Source organism: Amblyraja radiata, chromosome 26 (assembly GCF_010909765.2).
Source record: "Amblyraja radiata isolate CabotCenter1 chromosome 26, sAmbRad1.1.pri, whole genome shotgun sequence".
NCBI lineage: Eukaryota > Metazoa > Chordata > Chondrichthyes > Rajiformes > Rajidae > Amblyraja > Amblyraja radiata.
The window spans coordinates 28,373,179-28,399,436 of NC_045981.1; the positions used below are offsets into that span (position 1 = coordinate 28,373,179).

At 43.2% G+C, this 26,258-nt stretch overlaps 1 protein-coding gene across 3 annotated transcripts in view; it reads left to right on the top strand.

Annotated features, from left to right (window-relative positions):
* Positions 1-26,258, top strand: part of kif19 (kinesin family member 19) — a 124,636-nt gene that overhangs the window by 56,165 nt on the left and 42,213 nt on the right. For 2 of the 3 annotated variants that reach the window (XM_033044561.1, XM_033044562.1), the window contains exons 3-6: positions 13,813-13,923; positions 17,421-17,508; positions 19,527-19,663; positions 25,824-25,949. In XM_033044561.1, coding sequence (XP_032900452.1) covers positions 13,813-13,923; positions 17,421-17,508; positions 19,527-19,663; positions 25,824-25,949 — 462 coding nt within the window. Of the gene's footprint in view, positions 1-13,812; positions 13,924-17,420; positions 17,509-19,526; positions 19,664-25,823; positions 25,950-26,258 lie in introns of those variants that run through there. The other variant, XM_033044563.1, reaches the window with a different exon arrangement.

The window sequence follows — 26,258 nt, forward strand, 5'->3', positions numbered from 1 at the left end:
GACGCCAAGAGCTACCTGGCATGTGGCAGCCGAGTACAATGGGGGTCCCAGCGGGGGGGGGCTTGAATATAGGGGGACCTGGCAGGGTAAGTCCTTCATTTGTTACACATTCTTCTGGGAATTCCTCAAAGGGCTGGGCTAAAGATACAAGATACAAGATACATGTATTTGTCACATGTGCCAGATGGCACAGTGAAATGAGATAACCATACAGACACACTATAAAAATAAAGAACACAACACACTATAGAATTCAACATCCCCACACGGCAGAATCAAAGTTTCCCACTGTGAGGAAAGGCACCAAAGTCAGTCTCTTCCTCTAATGTTCCCCAATGTTCACCCGTGGTCGGGGACTCCCCGAGCCCTCCGCAGTCGCCGCTACGGGAGGCCCGATGTTCAGGCCCGCTCGCCGGGGTGATGTAAGTCCGACGTCGGGGCTGGGGGACATCCTCAGCGGCCTGGACAACAGAGTCGGCCACCTCCTACCGGAGTCCGCGGCTCCCAAAGTCCGCAGGCCGCGCCGGGCGGAGACTCACGCTGGCTGCCCTCTGCAAGGAGCCCCCAGGACTCCGCGATGACGGTCAGCGCCGCCCGCGTTGAGAGCTCTCCCAAGCCGCAGCTCCACGATATAAATTCATAGAAGGAGTTTCACCCAGCCAGCAAACCCACGTTAGTATTTCAGCTTTGATTTTAGAGCGGCAACATTCCGTATTTCTCAGACTAGATGCTGATGACTTTCAATTTTTGCCAAACATCTTTGTGGAAGTTATAATTCTCCATGCATCTAATGGAACGTAGAATTGTCCATGGACAAAATTAGTCACCAAACTGCATGGTTCCCTTTAGGAACTGTTTCCTCCCTGCACACGTTAATCTCGTTTGTTCAGTGGAGAGTTAATTAGCAGTATGAAGGCGATTAATTAGGAATATTTACTCTCACTGCATAGAACAGTCGTTGCTTTTGGTTGGAGGATAGAGCACCTGCAAACAAATCCTGTTGCTTATTTTATCTTTTGTAAATTAGAAGTAGTTGCAGTGTGGTGTCTGGTGTTCATGTATAATTCATCTTCTGGCAGAAGGGTTTCTGTGGCGACAACTGGGGGAACTGTGGTTACTGTTTTCCAATGAGTTGCCCTTTTAATGGGAAGACTCGGGGGGCATTATTTCTGACTTTGCACTACTATTGTCTATTCATTTGTCTGTTTTGTTTTAAATATATATACTCGACTCTTTTGGTGTTTGTTATGGGTTTTACAGAGTAATATGCTTACATGTCTGTTGTGCTGCTGCAAGTAAGGATTTCGTTGTTCCATTTCAGGACAAATGGCAATAAAACACTCGTGACTAGTCTCGCTTAAAAATCGATGGAAGAAAATGTTAAAAGGTTCTTACTTTTCACTTCAGGGCCGGAGTAACTACACCCCTTAGATTGGATAATAGTCTGGATTGAAAGACCTGGGACCAGGAGGATGTGGCTGTGAGTCAAGGTGGTTCCAGGATGTAAACAGGCAATGATTCAGACTGAGTTACTGGCTACTGTGTGATTTAGTTTAGTTCGGAGATATAGCATGGAAGCAGACCCTTTGGCTCACGGGTGTCAGGGGTTATGGAGAGGCAGGGGTATGGGGTTAGGAGAGGGTGAGATAGATCAGCCATGAATGAATGGCAGAGTAGGCTTGATGAGCCGAATGGCCTAATTCTGCTCCTAGCACTTATGACCTTATGAGTCCACGCCGACCATCGATCACCTGTTCACACAAGTTCTATGCTATCCAGCTTTCCCTTCTACTCCCATACACACTAGGGACAATTTATAGAGACCAGTTAACTTGCAAATCCATGCATCTTTGGGATATGGGAGGAAACTAGAGCACCTGGAGGAAACCCACACAGTCTGGAATGGACAGTTTATTTAAATGTAATAAATAGTTGAAGTGAAGAAACTAACTGCAGAAAGCAAGGTAGATGAAGTAATAGCACAAATACAAAGACCAGAGATGTCTGTCGCTGGATTAAGACCAGGTTGGGACAAAATATTCGTGGTAACTTGTTGTTTCAGATGGAGAGATGATATGGAAAATCAGAATAGCACTCACAAAGATGACATTAGGCCAGTAATGAGGAATGGTCTTAACAAGAATATCAGAGAGCAGAAACAGTATTTCTGGAAATAAGAGATGATAAATGACACAAAAAAATCACTGTAGATTATCTGTATCCTTAATGGCTATTCCAATGGACAGAGTATTAATCAGAACATTTCAGCCTGTAACAAAGGCATTATGATAATCGCAGGGAACTTGTACCTGTGATTAGACAGGAGAATTAAATTGGCAAAAGTCATTTGAACGATGGGTTTACAGAATGCACAAGTTCATTTTCAAGGTCAAAACTTTGTAGAATTGATCTGGTACAGACTATTTTAGTACATGTAAGGGGCAGAAAACGCTGGTGGGTGTTGTGTACAGGCCACCTAACAGTAGTAGTGAAGTTGGAGATGGTATCAAACAGGAAATTAGAAATGCGTGCGACAAAGGCAAAACTGTTATAATGGGTGACTTCAATCTACATATAGATTGGGTGAATCAAATTGGCAGGGGTGCTGAGGAAGAGGATTTTTTGGAATGTATGCGGGAAAGTTATCTAAATCAACATGTAGAGGAACCAACGAGAGAGCAGGCTATTTTAGACTGGGTATTGAGTAATGAGGAAGGGTTAGTTAGCAGTCTTGTTGTACGTGCCCCCTTGGGCAAGAGTGACCATAATATGGTTGAGTTCTTCATTAGGATGGAGAGTGACATTGTTAATTCAGAAACAATGGTTCTGAACTTAAAGAAAGGTAACTTTGAGGGTATGAGACGTGAATTGGCCAAGATTGACTGGCAATTAATTCTAAAAGGGTTGACGGTGGATATGCAATGGAAGACATTTAAAGACTGCATGGATGAACTACAAAAATTGTTCATCCCAGTTTGGCAAAAGAATAAATCAGGGAAGGTAGTGCATCCGTGGATAACAAGGGAAATCAGGGATAGTATCAAAGCGAAGGATGATGCGTACAAATTAGCCAGAAAAAGCAGCATACCGGAGGACTGGGAGAAATTCAGAGACCAGCAGAGGAGGACAAAGGGCTTAATTAGGAAAGGAAAAATAGATTATGAAAGAAAACTGGCAGGGAACATAAAAACTGACTGCAAAAGTTTTTATAGATATGTGAAAAGAAAGAGATTAGTTAAAACAAATGTAGGTCCCTTGCAGTCAGAAACGGGTGAGTTGATCATGGGGAACAAGGATATGGCGGACCAATTGAATAACTACTTTGGTTCCGTCTTCACTAAGGAAGACATAAATAATCTGCCGGAAATAGCAGGGGACCGCGGGTCAAAGGAGTTGGAGGAATTGAGTGAAATCCAGGTTAGCCGGGAAGTGGTGTTGGGTAAATTAAATGGATTAAAGGCCGATAAATCCCCAGGGCCAGATAGGCTGCATCCCAGAGTACTTAAGGAAGTAGCTCCAGAAATAGTGGATGCATTAGTAATAATCTTTCAAAACTCTTTAGATTCTGGAGTAGTTCCTGAGGATTGGCGGGTAGCAAACGTAACCCCACTTTTTAAGAAGGGAGGGAGAGAGAAAACGGGGAATTACAGACCAGTTAGTCTAACATCGGTAGTGGGGAAACTGCTAGAGTCAGTTATTAAAGATGGGATAGCAGCACATTTGGAAAGTGGTGGAATCATTGGACAAAGTCAGCATGGATTTACAAAAGGTAAATCATGTCTGACGAATCTTATAGAATTTTTCGAGGATGTAACTAGTAGCGTGGATAGGGGAGAACCAGTGGATGTCGTGTATCTGGACTTCCAGAAGGCTTTCGACAAGGTCCCACATAAGAGATTAGTTTACAAACTTAAAGCACACGGCATTGGGGGTTCAGTATTGATGTGGATAGAGAACTGGCTGGCAAACAGGAAGCAAAGAGTAGGAGTAAACGGGTCCTTTTCACAATGGCAGGCAGTGACTAGTGGGGTACCGCAAGGCTCAGTGCTGGGACCCCAGCTATTTACAATATATATTAATGATCTGGATGAGGGAATTGAAGGCAATATCTCCAAGTTTGCGGATGACACTAAGCTGGGGGGCAGTGTTAGCTGTGAGGAGGATGCTAGGAGACTGCAAGGTGACTTGGATAGGCTGGGTGAGTGGGCAAATGTTTGGCAGATGCAGTATAATGTGGATAAATGTGAGGTTATCCATTTTGGTGGCAAAAACAGGAAAGCAGACTATTATCTAAATGGTGGCCGACTAGGAAAAGGGGAGATGCAGCGAGACCTGGGTGTCATGGTACACCAGTCATTGAAAGTGGGCATGCAGGTGCAGCAGGCAGTGAAGAAAGCGAATGGTATGTTAGCTTTCATAGCAAAAGGATTTGAGTATAGGAGCAGGGAGGTTCTACTGCAGTTGTACAGGGTCTTGGTGAGACCACACCTGGAGTATTGCGTACAGTTTTGGTCTCCAAATCTGAGGAAGGACATTATTGCCATAGAGGGAGTGCAGAGAAGGTTCACCAGACTGATTCCTGGGATGTCAGGACTGTCTTATGAAGAAAGACTGGATAGACTTGGTTTATACTCTCTAGAATTTAGGAGATTGAGAGGGGATCTTATAGAAACTTACAAATTTCTTAAGGGGTTGGACAGGCTAGATGCAGGAAGATTGCTCCCGATGTTGGGGAAGTCCAGGACAAGGGGTCACAGCTTAAGGATAAGGGGGAAATCCTTTAAAACCGAGATGAGAAGAACTTTTTTCACACAGAGAGTGGTGAATCTCAGAAACTCCCTGCCACAGAGGGTAGTCGAGGCCAGTTCATTGGCTATATTTAAGAGGGAGTTAGATGTGGCCCTTGTGGCTAAGTGGATCATAGGGTATGGAGAGAAGGCAGGTACGGGATACTGAGTTGGATGATCAGCCATGATCATATTGAATGGCGGTTTAGGCTCGAGGGGCCGAATGGCCTACTCCTGCACCTAATTTCTATGTTTCTATGTTTCTATGTATAATGAGGCCAAGTTAGTTGATAATCTTTTGTAAGGAGCACTCTGGAGAAAATTGATGTTAATGTAGTAGAATTCTCATTCAGTAACAATGTCCTCTTGTTCAAAACTGAACCTTAAATGTAATTATGAAGAGAATGCATTAGTTAAAATGGATTGGGATATTTGATCAGAATACATGGCGGTAGAGAAAGATTTAATATTTATTCATTGTTCTAGATTCTGGAAAAACATATCAACTCATTTAGAAATGTGCTCCATTTGTGCCTAACTATAGCATGTACGGGGGATGTGTAAAATATTGAAGGTTACAATGCCAGGGAGAGTAATGATCCCAAGCGTTAGCAAAATGTTAGGAACAGCAAAGGATGATCAAAAGTTGAGAAAGGGCAACAAATGGAATATGAGAGCAAATTATGTAAAGATATTTAAACAGACGAGTGTCTATAAAAAGGAAGGAACTGCAGATGCTGGTTTACACCTTATGCCAGGGACCCGGGTTAGATCGTGACTGCAGCTGTTGTATGTACGGAGCTTGTACATTCTCCCCATGGGTGTTCTTTGGGTGCCTTGGTTTTCTCCTACTTTCCAAAGGCGTACAGATTTGTAGGTTAATTAGTGTTGATAAAATTGTATATTGTGCCTTGTGTGTAGGATAGTCCCAGTGTATGGGGATTGCTGGTTGGCACGGGCTCGGCGGGCCGAAGGGCCTGTTTACGTGCAGTATCTCTAAATTAAACTAAACTAATGTGAAGGAAGGAACTGCAGATGCTGGTTTACACCAAGATAGGCACAAAATGCCGAAGCGTCACTCATTACTTCTCTCCACAGATCCTGCCTGTCCCGCTGAGCTACTCCAGCATTTTGTGTCTATAAACTAGTGTGACGATTGCTCAATGCAAAGACATTATGGTTGGTATTCCACTTTTCATCATCACCCTTGTATTTAAGATGCATTTGCGCAAAAGTGCTTGCTGAGCAACAAGAGTAGAATAAGGTATAATTGACCCGAATTATGTCTCTTATCTGGTTTGTTTATGCTGCTTTTATAAATTAAATACTTTATGCAAGTACAAATAAAAGCCTTTATTAGTTTTAGTCACTGATTCACCTCATTCAGTGTCTGGCATATGCACGTCACTGATGCTTTGATCTACGTCGAGCCCTCTCGTACACCCGAGCTGATGTTGGCAAACAGAACATTGTGTATGGCTCGACAGGGTTTCTCCAAAGATAATCACTTTAATGGAATTGTTTTTCATGGATTAGTGAGCTTTAAGCTGTGAGCTGCTGAATGCCTGCCACAACTGATAGCTATTGTTTCAGATGGAGCTAATGTATTGTATTTAAGTGCGGGGCCATATGGCAGACTGGGGCAGTTCTTCAGGACAATAGAAGTCCTACATCTAGACCGCATCTAGTTTCCAGCTCCAGGTGGCAGGTGGAACTCTAGTGACCCAGCACTGTCTCCTGAATTTCCTCTATTAGCAGGTCAGCCTCTCCCGCTGTGACATGCTCACTTCATGGCTGTTGCATAATCTAATTATAAATGATACCATGTCTGTAGAAAGAACATGACTAATTTATTTCTGATGGATTAATTCTGCGGCATTTGCTTTGCTAAAACGTACATATGCTAGTTGAGCAAAAAAACGGACTCAGGAACTCAGTGGGTCAGGCAGCACCTGTGGAGGGAATGGCAGAAGATGTTTCGGGTTGGGATCCTTATTCAGACTGAAAGTGTGTGTGTGTGTGTGTGTGTGTGTGTGTGTGTGTGTGGGGCTGGGGGGGGGGGGGGGGGGGGGGGGGGGGGGGGAGGGAGAGGGGGGACAGAGCCTGGCAAGTGATAGGTGGATAGATACAAAATGCTGGAGTAACACAGTGGGCCAGGCAGCATCTAGGAAGGAAAGGATTAGGTGACGTTTCGGGCCGAAACCCTTTTGACTGTTGAAGTCTGCATGATTGAATGGCGAAGCAGACTCAATGGGCTGAATGGACTAGTTCTGCTCCAATGTCTTATGGTATCCACAGTGAATGCATGGTTTGTTATTGAAGCCAAGAGCTCTTCATATTTTTTAGAAACGTTTTGTAATTTATGCCCGAGATTGTCAATGCAAATTTGGTTATTACAATTCCATTCCACCGATTGCAAATTAAATTTGTTTCATGTGTTCCTTGAACATCCAGAATTTCTCTAGGAAAGCTTAACATTAGCAATGGTGGGTGCCAAATAAATGTCCACATTTATTCCATGCCCCACATGTAATAAATGACCACTGGGGGATATATATTTGTGCTAATAGCTGGGCTTATAGGTAAAAACATTCTTGGTATTACGGTTTGATAATAAAAGTGCAATATTTCCAGAGTATTTTTGCATGGAGAATTTAATAGCTTCTGAACTCCATGAGAAGAAATGTTGCAACAATTAACCATTAATACTGAGAGCACTTGGAAAAGGTTGGAATCTACCAGGATCTTACAGTGTCCAAAGAACATCAAAAGGACCCCTATGAGCACCGTTGACCAACCTCACTTTAATCAAAGGTATTGTCAGTGTAAAAGGTGGAGCAGATGTAGAGCTTGCTATTGATCAATGTTGGATTTCTACAATTTATCTCTATTGTTCCACAATAACACCTCCTACAGCACCAATACTTCCTTCTCCACGATAACCTTGCACTGCTCGATTAGGATCCGGGTTACTTTACCCAATCCTACCATTCCATTGTTCACTGAGTTAAACCGTGGTTCAAAACCAAAATGCCCCACTGGGTTTAGAAGGTTAATTTGAATTTTGATTCAGAACAGTTCACATTGGAACTCCACAGCTATAGATTTCCTAGAATTCTTCGCGATTAATTTTGATGTGTAGAGGTAGCATGATTTGATGGATGTATCGACCTTTACACGACTCATCCAATATCTTGCCTAATGAGATAAAACCTCCAGGGGAACAATTGCTGGGGAAATTGCATTCTTACCAGTGAAGAATGAGCTCCCTTAGACATTCCAATATGATATCTTCCCTTACAATTGAATGTGTTGTTGTGGAAATAAGTGGGTAATTTTTATGTAAAGAGCCTTAAAGAGACAGCATTCAACTGATGGGCTGATAATAAGGGAATTTGAAATGTATGAAAACTAGTGTTACCTCACATTTTATTTAAATACTTGGATTTAACATCCCCAGCTGACAAACTCTTGTATCTGAATCAATAATTTGTCATTCTTCAACATTATCCAAGTTCTACAAGGATTTAATTCAGGGGATAAAGATCAAATATGAATGCTGGAAATATGAAATACAGTTGTAATATCAGATTTTATTATTACATCAGTCTGTTTTTTATTAGCTCAAAATATAATAGACATTGACTGAATTCTATGCCTCTTGAAGTTTGGGTTTAAGAACATGGAATACAGAACCGTCCTACACAGGTAAAGGCCCTTCAGCCCACAATAATGGTGCTGAACATATGCCAAGTTAAACTAATCTTATCTGCCTGCACTTGATCCATATTCCTCGTTTCCCTGCATATCCATGTGCCTGTCTAAAAGCCTCAAACGCCACTATCATACCTGCCTCCGCTACCAACCTTGGGGCAGCACAGTGGCGTAGCGGTAGAGCTACTGTTTTACAGCGCCAGAGACACGTGTTAGATCCTGACTATGGGTGCTGTCTGTACGGAGTTTGTACGTTCTCCCCATGACCTGCGTATATTTTCTCCGGGTGCTCCGGTTCCCTCCCACATTCCAAAGATGCACAGGTTTGTAGGTTTATTGGCTTGGTATAATTGTAAATTGTCCCTAGTGTGTAGGATACTGTTCGTGTATGGGGATCGCTAGTTGGTGTGGACACGGTGGGCCGAAGTGCCTATTTCTGCGCTGTTTCTCTAAACTAATCTAAACTAAACGAAACCAACACCTACAGGCACTCACCACTCACATGTAAAAAAGAAATTGCCCTCCCAATCTCCTTTAAGTTTGTCCCTCTCATCTTAAAGTTATGCCCTCTAGTCTTTGACATTTCCACCCTGTGCAAATGGTTCTGACTGTCTACCCTATCTATGCCTCTCGTCATTTTATATACTTCGCCACAACCTCCGGCACTTCAGTGGAGACAATCCAAGTTTCTCCAACCTTATCCAAAAAAACATTTTAATATAAAAAGAATCATGTAATCAACTAAGAATTGTAAACAATTAACAATTATAACAATTATAACAATAAACAGGTTATTTTCACTGAGGAGTAGCTCATTTATTCCCTCATTGTAATTTAATGTAAATTAAACCCATTGAACTGGAAATATTCATAACATTAACAATATTAAACCAGTTACGAGCAGTGATATAATAGCTCATCGTTATTCCAGTGACCTGCTGAGGAAATGAATAAAGTAAGGATTTCAGGGCCAGGATGCAGAGATTATCCAGCTGTGTATCGCATTTATATCAAGGCTTGGGGAAGCAGTTATTTCGTAGTTTAAATTAGTTTACTGTCACGTGAAGAAAGACACAGTAAAATGCTTGTTGTGCATGTTAACCAGTCAGAGCGTGCCGTACATGATTACAATAGCTCCTCATCTGGAACAACACGCAGAGAGTCGCCACGTTCCAGCTCCATTTCACAGCTTCCAAGTCTCTGAAAAGTCCGATCTTGGTCCACGCAGATGTGCAATATCTTATTTTCTCGCTTTAAGGCTTGGTGTCCTGGCGGCACTGGATCGGTGAAGTAGGGGTCAGATTGGCCCAGCGAGATGCCGTCAGCTCCTTCCACCGCCACTCCATGCAGCTGCCTCATGCTACGCTCAATGCGCTCGCTCGCTCGCTTGGCTGCGGTAGGGCCTCCGGCTGAGGTCAGGGGGATCATTAGAATGACACCATATTAGTTCAATTCTTTCACTTTTACCCTCTTACGCAGCTCAATAATTGCCAGTTTTGCCACCCCCCCCCCCCCCCCTCTATGTAAAGGAAACTTGCCTGCCAATCTCCTTTAAAGTTTGTCCCTCTCAACTTAAAGCTATGCCCTCTAGTCATATATAAAACGAAAAGAGGCATATATAGGGTAGACAGTCCCAACCTTTTTCACAGTGTGGAAATGTTCAGTGGAGCAGCGGAAGAGTTGCTGCCTTACAGCGCCAGAGATCCGGGTTTGATCCTGTCTACGGGTGCTGTCTGTAGAGAATTTGTACATTCTCCCTGTGACCACATGGGTTTCCTCCGGATGCTCCGGTTTTCTCCCACACTCCAAAGACATACAAGTTTGTAGGTTAATTGGCTTCTGTAAAATTATAAATTGTCCCTAGTGTGTAGGATAGTGCTAGTGTATGGGGTGATTGCTGGTTGGCATGAACATGGTGGGCCGAGGTGCCTGTTTCCGCACTATATCTCTAAAGTCTAAAGACCAGCATTAGGCATATTGTGAATTAGCTGCTTGATTTCTAAAGGCTGCTTTGTTTAATTTTAAGAATGGGAAGGAGGAACACAAGGACATCTAACCATTCGAGACTCCTTCACCCATCAGCAAGAATCTGGCCGATTTAATGTCTCAAACCATTTCCTGACCAATCACCTTTTCATAGATTTCCTTTGCTATCAGGAATGTATTGCTCAATATTTTAAAATTCAATCTGTGATCAAGCCTCCACCATGAAGCAGGGTTCTCCAAAGGCTCCCCATCCTCTGAGTATAAAGACCTGTGGACAGGGACGTGGATAGGAAAGGTTTTGAGGCCGAATGCGGGTAAATGCACGGGCATAAACGGGGCATCTTGGTCAGCGTGCCATACTGTATGACTCTCTGAAGAAATTTATATTTTCAATCCTGAATGGTCAGCTCTTTAGAGTCATAGAGCTGTACAGCTTGGAAACGTACCATTCGGCCCACCTTGCCCATGCTGACAAAGTTCACATTCTGGGCTAGTCCCATTTTCCTGCATTTTCCCCATAACCTTCTAAAACCTTTCTATCCATATCTCTGTCTTAATGTCTTTTAAAAGTCAGAGCTGCTATGCCTGCAGGTGATCCATATCCCTCCATTCCCTGCATATCTGAAAGCATTTACACTGCCAACATTGTATTTGCTTCCACCACCACCTCTCTGGCAGTGTGTTCCAGACACCCGCCACTCCCTGTGTAAAAAACAACTTGCCCCACACATCATCTATAAACATTGCTCCCCTCACCGTAAAGCTATGCTGTCTACCTTATCTATGCCTATCATAATTTTATATACTTGTATTGGGTCTGTTCTTAATCTCCGGTGTTGTAGAGAAAACAATCAAAGTCTGTCCAAACTCTCCTTATATTTTCTAAACCAGGCATCATCCTGGTAAACCTCTTCTGCACCCTCTCTAAAGCCTCCACATTCTTCCCATAATGGGGTAACCAGAACTGCATGCAATACTCTAAATAAGTTTGAGATGGTTATCTGCTGTTATGTGACAGAGGAACTTTACATTTATCCGTGGATTTCTGCAGAATAACTACTTTTAGTTTGTTAAAACAAAAATCAAGCTCCCGTTCCTTCCATACAGAAAGCGGGACGTAAACCATACCAGCAACGTTTGAGTCCCGTACATCTGCAGGGAAATGTGAGGCATGCCATTAATAATCAATAAGAGCAGAATAGATTGAGAAGCCCAAGACACAGACAATGGGCCAGGGACATCCTAAAAGTACAATATTCAGCTGCCAGAGAATGTTTCTGCAGCCTCTTTGAGTTTCAATAATGATTTCACTTGAAGTAATTTTATTTCCTGTGTAAAAGGAAATAAGTTACTGTGGGGGGGACAAAGGAATAATGTGGACTTTGCTGTCATTGAAAGCAGATGAATGTAAAATGTTTAACATTCCATACATTGTTTCAATTGCATTTTTTGTTAAGAGGAGGGCAAGGAAACCCTGCCTTCATTGAGGGGACGGTGGAGGAGAGAGTATTGGGCCTGTCCCACAGGCGATTTTTCAGTCACGCACACACACACGCCTTTCTTCACCAGCCCGTTATGCAGTCGGGGGACAGGGCAAGCGGGGAGTGTTGTCTGAGTGATATTCACACGGTGCAAAGCCAAGGTGATACAGACACACACCGTGATGAACAGGGAGGTTGGAGCTGTAATTAAGACGGCTAAAGCACAGTGTACGGTAAGTCCTTTAAAAGAGGGGGGGGGGGAGAAGGAGTGGAGACAACTTTTAAGAAGCCAGAAATACACGGCTGTGAAGCTCGGTGGACATTTAACATTACCGGTCGGTTATCCTTGGTTCTGAAAACTACTGCTTACGTTTTTTTCCCTCATTGAGCCAATGAAATTCACCGGTCAGCACCGGCTACAACCTACGAGAACCTTCAACCTCCTGGCGACCCACCTACGGCACGTGAATTCTCGCTACTCTCCATGGCGGCTTCATTCTAGTCGCCGATAATTTTTCAACATGTTGAAAAATTCACGGCGACCATAATGAGGCCGCGACTTGTTCCCAGAATGCGGGAACTCCTCACGATCACGAAGGCGACTCCCCGGCAACCACCCGCGGACATGTGGCGACCATGTGGCGACAGCATAGTCTCCTGCAGTCGCCTAAAAAGTCCCAGCATACTGATGCAATCATAAACACAGCTCACTAACGCCTATATCTTGAGAAGACTGAGGAGATTCAACATGTCAACGAATACTCTCTTGATCTTCTACAGGTATACGGTAGAGAGCATGTTGACTGGTTGGATCACGGCATCGTTCGGCAAATGCCCAGGAACGTAGAAGATTGCAAAAAGTGGTGAACACTGCCCAGTCCATCATGGGTACTAACCTCGCCACCATCGGAGGGATCTATAGGAATTGCTGCTTCAAAAAGGCAGCCAGCATCATTAGAGACCCACACCACCCTGGCCACACTCTTATTTCACTCCTGCAACCAGGAAGAAAGTATAGGAGCCTGAAAAAATGTAATATCTATCCATATTCAGGAGCAGCCTTCCCGACAACCATCAGGCTATTAAACACAGCAATCTCCAAATAAGCTCAGAACTCCATAGACTTGGGGGCATTGTTTTTGCACTGTTGCACTGTTGTTGTTTGTTCATACTCAAACACATGTGTACACACACACGCACGCACAAACACACGCATGCACACACACACACACACACACACAGATACATACACACACACACACACACACACACATACACAGATATATACACATACACATACAGATACATACACACACACACACATACATACACATACAGGTGCATACACACACACACATATACACACACACACACACACATACATATACAGATACACACACACACATATACAAGCACACACACACACACACTGGACCTTTGTTGTTTATAATGATGTTTACAGAGTACTATGTTTACATATCTGTTGTACTGCTGCAAGTAAGAATTTCATTATTCCATTTTGGGACGTATGACAATAAAACACTCTTGACTCCAAACTCTTGAAATAATTCTACAACTGGAATAAGAACCATTTTCTTTCCTAGATGCTTGATGAACTTGCATGTTAACTTGCAGTGATAGGTAGACCCAGACGTACAGGCGCCGCTCAGCATTAACACTTCAATCGCTCCGCATGTAAAACATTCCTCACTTTTTTTTCAACCAAGTTGGACGTTCTGACATTTTCCACACGACGCGCGGTTTCCTTGCCCAGATATACCTCACACAGACGGCTGTTTCACATGGGTTGCCTTTGTTCACCTTTACATGTTGCTTCCCCACAGATGGTGGTGCTGATGGACCCGATGGGAGATCCTGATGACATACTGCGAGCCAACCGGTCTCGGGAGAAATCGTACCTGTTTGACGTAGCCTTCAATTACTCTGCAACGCAGGTGAGGCATTTACTTTTGCACAACACCATGGGCAAGGCTCACTTAAAATCCACTGTCCAGTTTTACCCCCCCCACCCCCACCCCGTAGCAGTTGTGATGTTGATATCAGCCCCGCACAAGGGCATCTGAAGGAACAATTTCTCAAGAGTTACCAGTTAGTGACATTCAGAGTGAGCAATACCTGTGTAGGATTTAAATCATAACCATCTAAACCTGATATCTTGTGAATGTTGAATGTAGAGGCAGGAAATATGATTCTTGATGCATCTGAATGACAACTTACCAAGAAAAAAGTTTGATTCCATTTAATTCCGTTCCATCACCATCAAATCAAAAATATGAATGGGTTACATTTATTCAGTGTTTGTATCTCGGAGCAGAGTGCAAGATTTATACATCTAAACTTCAACACCATGTGGGGCAGAGCACAACATAAGTTGTAGAAATATTGTTGACAGCACCAGGCAGCACACTGTTGGGCTCAGACCAGGTCATTCTTGGTCGGATAGCTGTCCACGATGATGTTTGTTGTAAACAAATAGCTGCGACAATCCAACAGAATAGTGAAGCTGTACGCCACACATTTCAGCTGACCTCCAGTCTCTGATTCATGGTTTTAGTTTAGTTTAGAGATACAGAGCAGAAACAGGCCCTTCGGCCAACCGAGTCCGCACTGACCAGCGATCCCCGCACATTAACACTATCCTACACACACGAGGGAGAAAACCCACGCAGTCAATGAGAGTACGTACAAATTTTGTACTGACAGAGCCCGTAGCCTGGATCGAACCCTGGTCTCTGGCGCTGTAAGCGCTGTAAGGCAGCAACTCTACCACTGCTGACGCTTGTTGCCTCAGGGCTCCCTGGGACGTTGAGGTCTCTTGCTGGTGTGGTTCAGCAGACTGCCTGAGAAGGACATTTCACTTCCGTTATGAAACACTGCCAACTGGAAAAGTGGACCAGGCCACAGGTCATTTGGAGATTTTTTTCATCCTTGCCACTCTGATCTACCGCTATATATTTGTTTTAATTACTATCCAAAGATCTGTCTCGACAATCTCCACTTCAGGAAGTGTATTTCAGATCAACCGCCTTAAAAAAATGAAAGAATCATCAAAACTTTTGTTTTTAATTATTGAAACAGTATTCTGTTCTGATACAACCGAGCTATCACTGGGTTTTATTATAAGCAGTAAATTTGTAGATGCCTCAATTTAAAAAAAGTAATAAACATGCTGAATTTCTTATTAGGAATTTATTGATCTGTTTGAAGGTGCTGAATATTATTTGATGATCACAAAAGATGAATCTGTTATTAATTTGTACAAAGGGGAGGCGGTGGGGAAAGTGTGGAGATACAATGATGTAGGGGCCTGGACTAATAGACCAGCGACCTGGGCTAAAACCCTGTCCGTGATTGGGGTTTGAAATGATGGCCACTTCTACCACCGAGTTTGCTGTGACCACTATGGAGGGGGGAAATCTGCCATCTCTTAGCAGAAGTTTCCTACTTACGACTCCAATGTGACTGACTCTTAAATGAGTCGATAAATATTCTACAGTTAAAGATATTTATACACTTCTCATGATACCAGGTAGTCCCATTGTGTTTTACAGCCAATGAGGGCAACACAGTGGTGCAGCGGTAGGGTTGCTGTGTGGCAATGCCAGAGACCCGGGTTCGATCCTGGCTATGGGTGCAGAGTTTGTACGTCCTCCTTGTTACCGTATGGGTTTCCTCAGTGTGCTCCGGTTTCCTCCCACTTTCCAAAGACATGCAGATTTGTAGGTTGATTGGCTTTGGTAAAAATTGTAAATTGTCCCTAGTTTTTCGAATAGTGCAAGTGAACTGGGATTGCTGGTTGGTGCAGAATTGGTGGGCCGAAGGGCCTGTTTCTGCAATGTATCTCTAAACTAAACTAAATTAAATGGATCTGGTCGGGAGGTAGCCTGATCACATGGACGAGTTGGGCTGAAGGGCCTGTTTCTGTGTTGTGTAACACAGTAACTGATGTATTTTGATATTATATTTAATGTATTTGTTAATGTTATAACAGTGGAAGTCAACAGCTAGTTTGGACCCACAACATCCCTCAAATACCAAGACCCATCAACCCACCCTTACCTGTGTTCACATATTACCTGCAACACTTTGTCCTGCCCTTTATCCCTTCTGACTTTCTTTCCCTCCCCCAACAATCAGTCTGAAGAAGGGTCCCGACCCGAAACATCACATATCCATGTTCTCCCGAGATGCTTCCTGGCCCGTTGAGTTATGCCAGCATTTTTATCTCTTCTTCCACAAACACCAATGCTGCTTATGATATAGATTAATCAATGGCCTTTGTGGATTTGTCATACAGTGGGTAAATAGGTCCATCGGCCAACTCATGCCTGCTGACCAAGGTGCCTCATCTAAGCCAGTTATGTTTGGCCCATGTCCCTCTAAACCTTAGGTACACAAAAATGCTGGAGAAACTCAGCGGGTGCAGCAGCATCTATGGAGCGAAGAAAATAGGCAACGTTTCGGGCCGAAACCCTTCTTCAGAAGCCAGAAGGGTTTCGGCCCGAAACGTTGCCTATTTCCTTCGCACCATAGATGCTGCTGCACCCGCTGAGTTTCTCCAGCATTTTTGTGTACCTTTGATTTTCCAGTATCTGCAGTTCCTTCTTAAACACTCCCTCTAAACATTTCCTATCCGTGTCCAAGTGTCTTTTAAATGTAGTTATAGTACTTGCCTCAACTACCTCTTCTAGCAACTCGAGCCATCAACCCACTACCTTCTGTGTGAAAAGGTTGCCCCTCAGGTTCCTATTAAATCTTTCCAATCTCACCTTAAACCTATGCCCTCAAGCTCTTGATTCCCATAAAAATAGTGCATTTACCCTATCTAATAACCATATAACCATATAACAATTACAGCACGGAAACAGGCCATCTCGGCCCTACAAGTCCGTGCCGAACAACTTTTTTCCCTTAGTCCCACCTGCCTGCACTCATACCATAACCCTCCATTCCCTTCTCATCCATATGCCTATCCAATTTATTTTTAAATTATACCAACGAACCTGCCGCCACCACTTCCACTGGAAGCTCATTCCACACCGCTACCACTCTCTGAGTAAAGAATTTCCCCCTCATGTTACCCCTAAACTTCTGTCCCTTAATTCTGAAGTCATGTCCTCTTGTTTGAATCTTCCCTATTCTCAAAGGGAAAAGCTGATCCACATCAACTCTGTCTATCCCTCTCATCATTTTAAAGACCTCTATCAAGTCCCCCCTTAACCTTCTGCGCTCCAGAGAATAAAGACCTAACTTATTCAACCTTTCTCTGTAACTTAGTTGTTGAAACCCCATCATGATTTTATACACCTCCACATGATCACCCCTCAGCCTCGTGTGCTCATTTGGTAATTATTAATAATAAATTATTTATAATTATTAATAATAAAAATCCATTGCTATTATTTGTTAATCTATTTTGTATCTTTTCAAGGACGATGTGTATCGGTCAACCACCAAGGATCTGATTGAGGGAGTTATTTCAGGGTACAATGCCACTGTATTTGCTTATGGCCCCACAGGTAGGCAGCATGGTATTTATTGCCAAATGGAGCACTTTAAAAATCATTTGTGTTTATGGTTAAAAAACATATAATATTAAAGCTGAAGAAGGGTCTTGGCCCAAACCGTCGCCTATCCATGTTCTCCAGGGATGCTGGCTGACCCGCTGAGTTACTCCAGCACTTTGTGCCCTTTTGTGTATTAACCAGCATCTGCAGTTTTTTTTGTTTCTTCATAATATTGAAGCTAACTTGCTGATTCGAAGTAGAATTTTATCATTCTGTGTGGCATGAAGTTGAGTCAGCAGATATGTTGGGTTGACCTGTCTTTAGCTCTGTAACATTACCCTGTGTACACCACTTGTTCAGTGACATTGGTATCAGGGCAAACTACTGATCTTCTGTAGCAAGGCTTTCAATTATTTGACTGGTGAGAGGGGAAGGTTATTAATGAGATTTCACGATACCACCACAAATTAAACTGTAAATTTGAAAGCTCTTTATCTCACATAAATTTTCATTGCACATGCACTACGTACTTGGAGGTGACACCAGACTGAAAGATTGCTTCGTTCCCCAGTTTCTCGTCCGTTTGGATGTGAAGTGCAGGAACTGGTGGCATGTTGAGCCTGACTGAACCAAGCTCCGTGCACGGTGTCCTTCTATCGGCCGTGCCTGTGGGTCCAACTAGCTTGGGTTCATGTTGGCAAAAGTAATAATAACTGATGCAATCCCACCTTGTAGTTCATATGTAAGTTCATAAGTTATAGGAATAGAATTAGGCCATTCGGCCCATCGAATCTACTCCACCATTCAATCATGGCTGATCTCTGCCTCCTAATCCCATTTTACTGTCTTCTCCCCATAACCCTTGATACCTGTTCTAATTAAGAATTGATCTATCTCTGCCTTAAAAATATCCACTGACTTGGCCTCCACAGCCTTCTGTGGCAATGAGTTCCTCAGATTAACTACCCTCTGACTAAAGAAGTTCCTCTTCGCCTCTTTTCTAAGCGAGCGCCCTTTAATTTTGAGGTTATGACCTCTGTGGTCCTAGACTCTCCCACCAGTGGAAACATCCTTTCCACATCCACTCTATCTATGCCTTATATTATTCTGTAAGTTTCAATGAGGTCCCTCCTCAACCTTATAAACTCCAGTGAGTAGAGGCCCAGTGCTGTTATATGCTCATCATATGCTAACCCACTCATTCCTGGAATCATTCATGTAAACCTCCTCTGGGCCATCTCCAGAACCAGCACATCCTTCCTTAGATATGGGGCCCAAATTTACTCATAGTCCTCCAGATTCGGCCAAACCAGCGCCTTATAGAGCTTTAGCATTACATCTATGTTTTTGTATTCCAGTCCTCTTGATATAATTGAATTTCCATTTCTTACTACCGATTTGCCTTGCAAATTCACTTTTTGGGAGTCGTGCACCATTGTCCCATTGCAGCTCTGATTTCTGGATTCTATCTCCATTTATTATTATTACCAAAATGCAAGACTCTGCACTTTGCTATACTAAATTTCATCTGCCACTTCTCTGCCCACTCTCCAAACCTGTCCAAGTCCTTCTGCAGTCCTTGCTTTCTCTACATTGCCTGTCCCTCCAGCTATCTGAGCATCATCTGCAAACCTGTTAACAAAGCCTTCAATCCCCTTATCCAAATCATTAATATACAACGTGAAGGGGCTCCAGACCCTTGCGGAACTTGTAGTTTAATTGGAGTCTATGCTTCACACAGGTAAATCTGCACAGTAGCCCTTCCAAAGCCAATACATCCTTGCACACTAAGATAGACACAAAATGATGGAGTAACTCAGCGGATCAGCAGCATCTCTAGAGAAAAGGAATAGGTGATGTTTCGTGTCGGAACCCTTCCTCGTTCCAATCCGAAACGTCACTTATTCCTTTTCTCCAGAGATGCTGCCTGACCCGCTGAGTTACTCCAGCACTTTGTATCTTTTTTTGTGTGAACCAGCACTTGCAGTTCCTTGTGTCAGCATGTTTTCTTGTCTATCTTTGTTGTCTAGGTGCAGGGAAAACATACACAATGTTGGGGACAGATAGTGAACCGGGCATTTATGTACGGACCCTCAACGACTTGTTCAAGTGCATTGAAGAGACGAGTGATGATATGGAATACACAGTCTCCATGTCGTACCTGGAGGTAAGTCCGATCGTGGAAGCGCCCAAGTCAGCCGTCCTGCTGTGGTTAACAGAGTGCAAAGCCTCACAGTGTGGAAACTCTGCCTCCACAGAAGCACGCTGGCTTGTTGTCTAATGCGAGGAGATGCAGTTTGTCAGAGATCCCTACAGTTGTGCACCCTGTGTACCAGTTTAACCTGCTGGGGGGCACAATAACCGGGCACATCCTCAGCTCACTGCCTCCTCAGGGTCAACTCCAACCCAAATATGTCACTTAAATCAGGATTAGTAGATTACTAACCCAATCCAGCATTAGATTCATGCTGCAGAGTGTAAAATGGGCAGAAATGGTTATTATTTTGCCTTTTGTTTTTATTTTATTTACAAATATGCAGTGCTTTCCTTGTAGACTAAAAGGTGCCAATATGCATATCAATTTAAAATGAAGCTACCATTCCTTCCTTCCTTCCCCCATTCCTTCTCTCCAGAGATGCTGCTTGTCCCGCTGAGTTACTTCAGCATTTTGGTGTCTATCTAAAATTAAGCTACATTTATCATCAGTTTTTTTCCAAATTTCCAAATAGTCCCAACGTTGTGGACACTTTAACTAATATAAGATCTGAACTCCAAGTCTAAACAAATACATGTTCTAATTCTTTCACATATTATTCCTTAGCTAAACATGATAAAAATCACCCCTCATTCTCCTGCCCTCCAAGGTATAAAGTCCTAGCCTGCCCAACCTCTCCCTGTGGCTCACGCCCTTGACTCCTGGCAACATCCTCACAAATCCTCTCTGCATTTTTTCCAGCTGAACAACATTTTTATATCACGGCTGATCTCACGTTAGAGGTGTCGGTACGCCGTACTGGCGCGTACCATCACAAAAATGTACTGGTGATATGGAAACACAAAACAGGCATCGTGTTCTGGCTACAAGGGAGGTGATTTACAGTAATCATCTACAGACATCATTCTCCTTGGCTTAAGGTTACATATTTGACATAGTAATTTTCAAATCATGTGGAATGTAGGAAGATCTCTTCCCAGAATAGCCCTCTCTCTCTCCTGTGCTGTCTGATGATATGTGTAGCAGCAATGATAATTAACGCTGTAATTATGTCATGGGTGGCAGAGGGAATGGTTGGGAGACTTCCTCTACATACACTGGATGCTCCTCATCACGACAGGCATGTATCAGAACATACAGGTAGAGGCCACTTTGCCCATCACACCTAATAAGAGTCATACAGTACAGTAACTGGCCATTCAGCCCAACTCATCTACGTTGACTAAGGTGCCACATCTAAGCTAATCCCATTTGCCCGCGTTTGGCCCTCATCCCATTAAACCTTTCCTACCCATGTACCTGTCCAAATATCTTTTCAATTTTGTTATTGTACTTGTCTCAACTACCTCCTCTGTCAGCTGGTTCCATATACCCACCACCATCTGTGTGAAAAAGTTGTCATTATGGTTCTTATTAAATCTTTCCCCTTAAACTATGTCCTCTGGTTCTTGATTTCCCTGCTCTGTGCATTCACCTTATATCTTCCCCTTATTATTATACACTTCCATAAGATCACCACTCAGCCTCCTGCACTCTATTGAGTAAAGTCATAGCCAGCCCAAACACTCTTAATAGCTCAGGCCCTCAAGTCCTGGCACCATCCCCGTAAGTCCTCTCTGCATCCTTTCCATCTTAACAGCATTTTTAAATGATGGGTGATCAGATTGTGATCCCAATTCTGCATTCCTCTCTACTTGTGATAACCTTCGCTCCTTCAATATCTGTCTTTCCCTGCCTTGAAAACACTCATAGACTCTGCTTCCTATGAGGAAGAGAGTTCCAAAGACTCGGAGCTCCAAAGACTCGGAGCTTCTAAGAGAGTGACAGACATTGTCGTGACTCTGTCTTGATTGGGAGACCACATCTCTTTAAACAGTTCTAGGTAGTCCCACAAGAAGACATGTCCACTGGTTGGATGTCTTTCATGACCACGTATATCTACATACTTGTGAGCTCAGTGAACACTGGTCTGGCTGTCCAACGTCGAGGTACAGTGAAAAGCTTTGTTGTGTGGTTTCCAGCCAGCGGAAAGACTATACATGCCATACGTGACGCCCACATCTGCCAAGATGATTTGAAGATGGCTACGTTGGAGGTCAAGGCCAGAGTCCAACACGACCACACACATGGGCCCGAATAGTGTGGATGTGGAGAGCATGTTTCCACTAGAGAGTCTAAGACCAGAGGGCACACCCTCAGAATAAAAGAACATACCTTTAGAATGAAAATTAGGAGGAATTTCTTTAGTCAGAGGGCAGTGAATCTGTGGAATTCATTTCCACAGATGGCAGTTGAGGGCAAGCCATTGGGTATTTTTAAGGCAGAGATTGACTGATTCTTGATTTGTAAGAGTGTCAGGGGTTATGGGGAAGAATGGCGTTGAGAGGGAAAGATAGGTCAGCCATGATTGAATGGCAGAGTAGACTCGATGGGCCGAATGGCCTAATTCTGCTCTATGAACGTATGAAGTTTGCTGACTTGCAGGTCAAGCAGCAAAGCAGTTCCAATCCTGGTGATGATAAGAAGCCAGATGAAACTTACGGGATCATAAGCTTTGTGCCAGATCAGGTACGAATCAGTCAGAGCCTTATCACAGGTGACTTCCCTCGAAGGGTGAAAGTTGCTGATTGGAGAACAATTGTGAAACAAGTTTTAAAACCCTCCCAGTTCTCCTTTAAAATTGTTTTATTCTTCAATTTGCCTATTGATGTATGAACACCGGTCACATATTTATTCAGCGGCCAAAGATATACACAAAATGCTGGAATAACTGCATTTTATTACATCCATTCAATGGCCATTTGCCACCAATTGTTGATGCCAAAAAATAAATAGTGTATCATTTATCTTAGTGTGAATTTGCATTGAAGTGAAATTTAATCCAGTGGGATTGTCAGCACATTGTGAAAGTACTTGCATCTGATTTAAAACTAGACTGAAAGGTAACAAAGGAAAACCTGAGAGACAGGGAACCACAGTCCCAGTTGAAAAATCTGAAATATTTTTGAGTTTCATAATTTTACATTTTTTCTGTTTGTATTACAATACAATTCATTCACCCCGAACCAAGCCTCTTGGCTGTTGGTTTGCTGACATGTTGCTGACCTGGAATTTGTTGTGTGAGATTATTGCCATGGTGCTGCGATGCATTCGATGCAGCATAATAGCATGCCGGCAGATTGTGTAGGCTAACGCATTAACGGCATTAGTAACAGGAATCTCGCAAATGCTAACAAACACATCGCTTATGTGTCAGTGACAGGCTGCTGCCCAGGTGTGTTGTTTCAACGAGGGCATGGGAGCAGTAACGGTCGAGCTGCCTTGTCCGCTCTGGCCGTTTTGATTTTGTGACCAAATTTAGTGAATAAGAAAAAGCCTAAAATAGTAACATTCATGCACTAATCACACGAGTTAAATCATAAAATGGAGATAGTTCCAACTGTTCATCACTGGGGAAGTTTGAGAGGGCCATGGGTGAGACAAGGAACGGGGTTCCAACACTAACCCCCCCGCCCGCCCCTGTAAAACACAGTGCTGGAAAAACTCATCAGGTTAGGCAGCATCTAGGCAGGGGGTGAACATGCAAGATTTTGGATCGGGACCCTTCACTCTGCTGGGATTTAGTTTAGTTTCTTGTCATGTGTACCGAGGCTCAGTGAAAAGCTTTTTGTTGCGTGCTATCCTGTCAGTGGAAAGACTATACATGATTACAATCAAGCCGTCCACCCTGTACAGATACAGGATAGTGCAAGATTAAGTCCAGTAAAGTCTGGTTAAAGATAGTCCGATGTCTCCAAAGAAATAGATGGGTGGTCAGAACTGCTCACTTGTTGTTGATTGGATGGTTCAGTTGCCTGCTAACAGCTCAGTTCAGATTTGAACATGCTTTTGGGAAACACCAAAACATTTTTTTTTTAATGCTGATTAAGAAATATATCTCCATACCTCACTGGGGACTAGATCTACTGAGCTATGAGAAGTCCTTGTTTTGAACGTGAAGTGATACTGATATAAATTGCCCGGCACCCTGCACCTGGGCTGAATTACATCATGGGATCATGATCTGAGCAGAATTGGGTCATTTGGCCCATCGAGTTTGCTCCGCCAATCATGGCTGATCTATTTTTCCCTGGCAACCCCATTCTCCTGCCTTCTCCCCATTACCTTTGACGCACTTACTAATCAGGAACCTATCAATCTCTGCTTTAAAAATACCCAATGACTTGCCTCCACCACCATCTGTGGCAATGAATTCCACATTCAGCACCCTCTGACTAAAACAATTCCTCTTCATCTTCATTGTAAAGATGAGTCATTTTATTCTGAGGCTGAGCCCTCTGGTCCTAGACTCTCCCACTAGTGGAAACATCCTCCCCACATCCACTCTATCCAGGCCTTTCATCAAAAAAAGGGCATGCTCTTCCAAAGTCGGCCCAGTGTCCATGGTTTAAAGGGAGCACCATTTAATCTGCTCAAGTTTGAAACTAAATCCAGGTTCTAACAATGAAAGATGGGTTTATTCTGTCATTGCTTCACCGTATCCTCTACCAGAGGGGATACCTCAGTCTGTTTGTTCACCAGTGATGTTTGGTTCCCTGGATAAATGCAATGTGTGGTCCAAACCAACTAATCCTGGAGAAGGTTTGCGGTCAGAAGGAGCGGCATTAGGCCATTCGGCCCCATCAAGTCTACTCCGCCATTCAATCATGACTGATCTATCTTTTCCTCTCAACCCCATTCTCCCACCTTTCCCCCATAAACCCTTGACCCCACAAACAAAAACTAGACAACAAAATGGCATTTGATTGTAGATAGAAGACAAAAGAAATAGCATTTTACAATTTGGACAGCACATATTCCAGGCATCCCGGTGCATTTATAAGTATTAAGCATATACAGTATGTACACTGTTACCTCAATTACTGCCGAGGGAAATGTATTCACTGTTTATTAACCCTCCAGTATAACTGAATGCATCTTAAGACAAATTCTTCACAGTAAGCTGCAATTTTGAAATTATTTTCAAGCTTTGAACAAAAAAATATTGTTTTAGTTCTGGCAAAAAATATCAAGTCATGTGTTTACTTGTCAACAGAATAGTCAAACTCTTACTTGCTGCAGCTTAACAGGCCCATTAGTGCAATAACACACAACAAATATCTAATAATCACTAATACAATAAATTAATAACCCATCATACTAGATAACTATAATAGTATATAAAACTAAACCCTGTAGTGCGACCAAAAGCACGGTCCGTAGAAGATCACAGTTGCTGAGGTTAGTGTTGTGCAGCGTTCAAGAGACTGATGGTTGCCCAGGAAGAAGCTGTTCTTGAACCCAGAGGTCATGGTTTTCAGACTCCTGTACCTTCTCCCCAATGGTAGCAGTGAGATGAGAGCATGGCCAGGGCGGTGTGGGTCTTTGATCATGCTGGCTGCCCTTTTGAGGCAGTGACTCCTATAAATCCCTTCGATGGTGGGGAGGTCAGTAGCTATGATGGACCAGGCAGTGTCTACCACTCTCTGTAACTTCCTTTGTTTCTGTGCGTTCAAGTTACTTAACCAAGCCATATTTGCTTTCAAAGTCACAATCTATTTATCATTTGGCCTGCAGAGCAGCTCTTACTTTTAAAGAATAATATTTACCGGATGAAGAGTTTCTGGATTAGGTACTGGCTTTATTATTAAGATCCGTACTCCTAGAGAGGATATGGGGTCACTTGCATACAGAGCTTATTTCAGAGCAGGAGTAGGCCACTCGGCCTGTCGATCCGTCCCTGCTGTACAATGTGATCATGGCTGCTCTACCCAGCCCTCATCTCCTCTACTCTGCCAGATTCCCGTCCCCCACAGTTCCTTGTTGAATGTCATCAGTGATCCAGCCTCCACAAGCCTCCAGGCGTTCACCACCATCGGTGTGAAGTTCTCTCTGTTCATCAGTTGTAAATGATTGCCCTCAACATTCTAACCATGTCTCCTTGTTCAAGATTCTCCTGTGTATGGAGGATGCAAGCAGAGGGCAGGTTGACCTCCTTGTCTTCTCTCAGTCAGCATCGAAGAACTTGCACGGAGACTTTCTTCTATTCTTACCGATTTATTTTCCTTCACAGATTTACAATGAGATGATCCGGGATTTACTTAATCCGTTGTCTGGCTTCTTAGATCTACGAGAGGACTCAAAGGGAGGGATCCAAATTGCAGGAATCACTGAAGTGTCCACCATTAACGCCAAAGAGGTAAAGTACAAATTTCACTTTTACTGGAGCAAAGCACAATGTGCTGGAGGAACTCAGCGGGTCAAGCAGCATCTGTGGTGGGAAGGGGCACCACTTTCTTGCTAGAGTCCTTGCATGACTTCAGAGGCAGAGACGATGAAAAATGGAAGATTAATAATTTCATGGAACAGTGTTGAGTTTGTGACCATTCACACCCGTATGGCACCTGCATAATATTTAAAAAGTAGATTTTCTTGATGTTTAATGATTCAATAGTACTTTATTGTCACAATACCCAAGTAAAGGGAAATTCATTTAGTGTTACAGAAT